This window comes from Zeus faber (genome assembly GCF_960531495.2).
Source record: "Zeus faber genome assembly, chromosome: 4".
Lineage (NCBI taxonomy): Eukaryota > Metazoa > Chordata > Actinopteri > Zeiformes > Zeidae > Zeus > Zeus faber.
In genome coordinates this window covers 13,646,960-13,653,157 of record NC_137191.1, presented here as the reverse complement: position 1 = coordinate 13,653,157, position 6,198 = coordinate 13,646,960, and the positions used below count along the sequence as shown (strand labels likewise).

The following is a 6,198-nucleotide window of genomic DNA, read 5'->3' as shown; positions in this document are numbered from 1 at the left end:
ATGACTTTTCTGAATGACTTGTTTTCCTTTTAGCCAGGAAGGAGGATCAGTTAAACGGTTCAGTTGTGATGAATAAAAAAATCTGAAATTCTGTTTGAGTTACTTTCATTCCAGAACTGTTGTAGTAAGTCGATTTAAGATATGAAGCTGTTTCAGTTGTATTTCGTTGTTTCCATTCATCTGATAAAAGGAAAACTTAATTAGTGCAAGACGAATTAACACAAACTGAACCAGAGGTACATAAGAAACAAGAGCTCCTTCTTTAAAAGGTTGGTACAAGGTTGGCATGAGTTTGGAGTGGGATTCCGGGAAACTGGTGATAAAGATCCCCGGGAAGCCCAGGAATGTTTTGCCCTGGTCACACAACATGCTGCTTCCTATCCACAGACAAGAGCTTAAAGAAACAAACGTTATTTATTTTTCTCCTATTTATGTGTATATCCAAATATATCCTTTTATCCCTGGGGTTAGTGTGTAATGTTTTCATTTCATTTTAAGGTAATTTAAGTTTGGGTTTTTTGTTTTTTCCTCCAGTAGAGAACAGTCCCCTGGTAGAAGAGGTGGGGTTGGGCATTCCGGCTTCATCGCTTTTACTTTCACTGGTTTCCTACTCACAGCTCTTATAACCATTATTTCATCAATGGTGGACGTGGGTCAACCAGGGGTAAGAAATGGATCTATGGCTTCTCTCTCTGGCACTATTCACAGTCTCCCTTTGGCAGCCTGGCTGTGGAAACACTGGATCCAAATGTGGTGAGTTACACACTGTCAGCCTGGTTTACGAGGACTACTCTACTACTATGACTACTAATATACTACTACAACTCTACTACTGCTGCTACTATGCCTATTACTATTCTACTAATACTACTCTACTGCTATGACTATTAGGACTTCTACCACTACTCTACGACTACAGTACTGCTGCTATACTACTAGTACTACTACTACTGTTACTATGGCCACTACTGTCATATTACTCAGTGTTGCTACTACTCTACTACTACTATTGTGCTACTTCTACTCTACGACTACAGCTACTATGACTACTACTACTGACTACTATTCTACTACTAATACTCTCCTACTACTGCTGTTGCTGCTACTACTCTACTATAACTACTATGACCATATCATAATTACATTATTTACTATTATTAGGCTGTTCTAAAAAAACAACAACAGTATTCTGGGGTCTTTTGATGAAGATAATCTGGTTTAATTCAAATTGTAATTAAATAATTGCTAAATAAGTGCTCTATGGTGAATGTGTGATAATATTTATATTTATTGTATACTTTATTATATTTACAAGTCTTGGTCTACTCAGCTTGGGAGTCCAGTCACTAAACAAGAGAGAATATCATTATTTTAATATACATTAATAAAAAGTGCTCTGCACAGGAATGGGGATTTAGAACGTCTAGGGTCAATCAAGGAAAAGTACTCAGAGGGTTGTGTACAACTGTTTGGTAAATCCCAAATATTTGTAGAAGGAAAGATTTATGAGTGGAGGAAATGCCGACTCTGGAAGGTATTCTGAACACAGCGGAAAGGGAGTGAAAGCGGGGGAGAAGGGAACCAGGACCGACAGCCTGTCCTGCCCAAATCCTAATTCCGAGCTGTCCTGTCAGTCGAGGGCTTTCCGCTTGTGCAAGAACATTCAGCCCGTCCGGTATTTAAAAGAAAGAAAAAAGAAAATCGTAACTTCAAAGAATTATAAATCAAGAAAGCTGATTCAGCTCCAGGTTCAGGAATGGAATATGCCCAAACACGGTCAAGATCCTCTTAATTCAAGAGGGCTGCGGCCTATGTTAAAGTCAGGCGGTGTTGAACAGGACGCTTTGATAGGGATGATACGGAGATTAAAAAAAAGAACAGAGGGAGATGAACTCCCTAAAATGGCCGTGTGCCTCCAGTTGTCCACGCAGCCTGCGGAGCGCCGCGGCTCCGGTCACATGCTGAACAGCGCTACCGTGCCTGTGCGCAGAAACGCTGGTCATCAGTCCAACCACGCTGACGGTGAAGCACGGCGACCTCCTCAACGTCAGCTGTGAGGTCCGTTCGCACCAGAAGCTCAGGTGGGAAGCGCCTTTGGGACGGTATTACGAAAATGGAAGAAAGTCACTGTGGACTGCTCCCAAAGTGACCGAATGGAAAATGGCTCCCAGATGTTATTATACAACTGCCGATGGTGAGCAATGCTGGAGTCTCCTGAATGTGACTGTGTACAGTAAGTGACTCGTCCGTTTTTATGCTTTTTGATTTAATACAATAGTGATTCCGTCCTTGATTTAAAAAAAATTTGGTTGCACTTGACGGGACTACAACTTGACTTCACCCTACGTTGTTATGCCCCCCAGAGCCTCCGGACAGCGTGTCCATCAGCTACGTTAACCATTCCGGTCCGGTGCAGGAGGGACATCAGTACACGCTCCGGTGTCGCGTCGAGGACGTCGCTCCGGTGGAAAAGCTCATCGTGACGTTCCACAGAGGAAACGCAAAGCTGGGCTCGGCACAGTCCAGAACTAACCCCGAGAGTAAGCCGGTGAACGAGACCTTCACCGTGAACATCACCTCCAGCAAAGAGGACGATGGAGTCCAGTACTGGTGTGAAGCCAGGCTAGACCTGGGACCACAAGGGCCAATGCCCCCTCCTGTCGTGAGGTCACAAAGCCTCACGCCCACTGTTTACTGTGAGTCTGACGAGGACGTCGCGAGACTTGATCCTTTCAGCATTTCTGAAAACACAACTCAAACTTCTTGTTGGTGTATTAACGAGTGCAATTTGTCTCCCGCTCTTTTTTTTATTTTATTTTTTATTTTAAATGCTCCCCTGGCTCTCTTGATCTCCAATACACACACACACACACACACACGCACGCACGCACGCACGCACGCACGCACGCACGCACGCACGCACGCACACACGACTGATCCAGATAAACCTCAGAGGCTGCAGCAGTCAGGCACCCATGCCGTCGTCGTTACAGAAGGTGAAACCGTACAGTTGAACTGCTCGGCCGACGCCAACCCCGCTCCCGCCTACGCCTGGAAGCCCCCCTACAGCAGCTCCACCCCCATCGCTGACGGAGTCCTCACCATCAGTTCTGCTGCTTTTGAACACAAGGGTCAATACACATGCGTTGCGAGCAACGACCAGGGAAACGCCACAGTGGAGTTTTATGTGGACGTCAGGGGTAAGGGTTTGAACCTGCCGTTGTTATATTGTTTTGTTATCATACATCATGTATTATTTTAATACGCGCCTCTGTGAAATACTCAATTGTGATTGGTCAATAGCTGCAATCGGCGGTCGGTTATTTCTGAGTGATGGCCGCTGATCTGTTAATAATGACCGTTGCCAGGGGCAACCACTTCTCTGTCTAGATACGCGTCCCTCGTTTCACACAGTGCTCGCTACGTTGTTGGGGACTATTTTTTCTTAGCGGAGGCTCTAAAACTAGGCAAACCAGTCGTAACACCATTTCAAATCAAAGGTCCATCTCAGTGTGTTCTTTCATTCGGTAAGCAGTCGCGAAACAACCGGGATAATTAACTTCCGTCCGTGAATCATTTCTGCTATTCATTTTTTCTTCTCTTATCTCTTTGGACCTGGCTCGCCCTCACGTCGCCTGCTCGCCGCGCAGTGGACCTCCAGCCCATCCTGGCCGGCCTCGTGGCGCTCACCCTGGCGATCCTGCTGGGCGTCTGCGTATTTGTCTTCATGTCCCACTACAGACAGACCAGGACGGGACGCTACAGGTTCAGGGACGTGCTCCACTTCCGCAAAGGAAACGACGTCGCGTGGCTCAAGAATGGGACTTAGGCGGAAACTGTGAGCAACAAAAGATAAAACTTGTAGGGAAAAGAATGTATCATATATATCACCAGCAGAAATGTTTGGAAATGCTATTGAGTCACTTTTTCTTTTATTTTTATTTTTAATGATTTCACTAAATGGGGTTGGGTCGGTTGGGTCTTGGAACAATAAATAAGGAACACCTCCTCTCGACCCTTTTTAACCCCTGTTAGGGGTAACTCCATGTAAGGCGGAGGAGGGAATGTGGAATTTCTCTCAATTTTGTTCTCCATTAATTGAGAGCGAAAGGAAGAACGCGGCGCGAAGATGACGCCCATCGTCAAGTCGTGATTCCATTCTCTTCGATTGAGTTTCATTGCAACGGTCCACCGCGCTTTTTCCCCACTACAGCCCCGGGTCGCGCCACGCTGCCGCCCCCCTCTGGCCGCACGCAAGAACTTGTCCCGCGGCCAGAACGAAACGCTGGCGTGTTGATGACGTCACCGCCGTGACCGTGAAAGGTTCGACTCTTTCGAGGCTCGCTTCTTTGACGTTCGCTTGATTCCGTTTGTTTAATGCACAGTGGGCGGGGGTGTTGAGGCGAAAGAACGCGCGGATCCCACTGCCGGTGCATTCAAACCTAACTCCCTTCAAAATAATTTATTTTGGCAGAGAGATGCAAAGCGCGAGTCGCAAACATGTCACAATTATGTATTTTGGTGGAAGGCTCGCACTCGGAATTACAGTATGTGTTTACGCCACATGCATTTTACCAAACGCCTTTCGCTTTATTTTCTTTTTTTTTGCCTCGGACTCAGTCACGATTTAGTCGTCGCGACTAGAAGATTTACTCCCTTGCCGGGGTGACTCCCGACCCCCCCCTCCGAGTCGTTTAAAAGATCCGTTCGGTACGAGCGAATCGTTCGCCATTCTGGCCTGACTGGTTAGTACCTGCTTCGTGGGTTTGTCCTGGCTGAGTGACTGCCTGCTGAGCGAACACCACGCCCGCTCCTGGTCTAGTCTTTGCTGTTTTGGTTTTGGGTTTTTTTTCCTCCGCCCCACGAAGTGACGAGCAGACAACAACCTCCGCCGCTCCGCGTGAGGATGACGGCGGCGGGCACCGACCACGGCGCGTGGGATCACGCCTACGCGTCCCGACGACGACGACGTGGCCCATCCCCACGTGGACGCGGCCAGTCTGTACAGAGTGAGGCACCGGGCTGGACACGGGGCCGAGACGGGCGGCCCAGCGCGATGAGTAGATTTGACGGGTGTGCCTTGATGGCGGCTCAGAATGTGATCTCGAAGAACTTCCCCTGGTGACGCCGCTGGGCCCGTTGGGCTCTGGATCAAGCCTAGTAGTTTGGCTAGTTCTCTAACTCGCGGTGGCGGATCGTGGCCACTGTGTTGCCGTGATCTTGTTGTTTTTCTTGTTGTTGTTGTTGTTGTTGTTTCCCCCTCCCCCTGTTCCTCAAATACTCCCATAGGGGCAGGTGCTCAAAGTAAAAAGCATAACCTGTTCAATTGTAGCAGCCCATATACGAACTCTATGTAATGTGTTTTCATTTATTGTCTGGGTTATTTAACGAAAACATATGCTAAATGTGTGACTTGCAAAGTGAACTATACATGACACACGAGACACGCTTAAGTGGCTTTGAACAACAATTCGGTCTTTTTTTGTTTGATAAAGCATGATATTTCGATATAGATTCTTGGTATCTGTTTTTATTAAATATAGGGCTGTCTTCTACTTTTTCCTGATAATAGATACACACACACATACATATCTTTATACTGGTTCATACATACATACATACATACATACATACATATTGTACATGTATACAGTACATACATACTGTACATACTATCCATACGGTACGTACATACATACTGTACATATATACTGTACATACAATACAAAAAGTAGATACATACATACTGTACATACATACGCCACAGATGCAATTCATGCAGATTTAGTTTCTGGGATCCAGAGGAATCGATTTAACTAGAAATCGTTTTGCTGGGAACCCCCTGGAACCCCCTCGGGCAAAATATTTATGGACGCTCCTGTGTCTACATGTAGCTCGCCATAGAGTTTGGTGGAGAAATTTAACCCGATTGCACCAGAGTTCCCTGAGAACGGAGCAAGGTTTGGCTCAGTGTGAAGAGCCGATGTGCGGCAAGCACAGCACCCGTGGGTTTGAATCCAGACTTCCCCCATCCAACCAAAACGTATTTGTTCGTTGTTAGAGGGAGTCCACAGCTTTTCGAGTCGTGTGATCTGGACGAGCAGAGCGTCAGCCTGCAGATGGACACCTCACCTGTAATAGTCACACCCTCGTGCGAAGATCACCTGGGAGCAGTTGGTACCCAGCAGGACGCTGTGG

General features: G+C 46.8%; 1 protein-coding gene across 1 annotated transcript; it reads left to right on the top strand.

The window, feature by feature from the left end:
- Window positions 1–613: 613 nt before the first annotated feature.
- Window positions 614–5,510, top strand: LOC307229392 (intercellular adhesion molecule 2-like). The gene is made up of 5 exons (XM_079999393.1): window positions 614–753; window positions 1,991–2,233; window positions 2,364–2,696; window positions 2,943–3,200; window positions 3,651–5,510. Exons 1-5 carry the CDS (start codon window positions 672–674, stop codon window positions 3,827–3,829), a joined length of 1,095 nt encoding a protein of 364 aa, XP_079855519.1. The 5' UTR covers window positions 614–671; the 3' UTR covers window positions 3,830–5,510.
- Window positions 5,511–6,198: the final 688 nt, after the last annotated feature.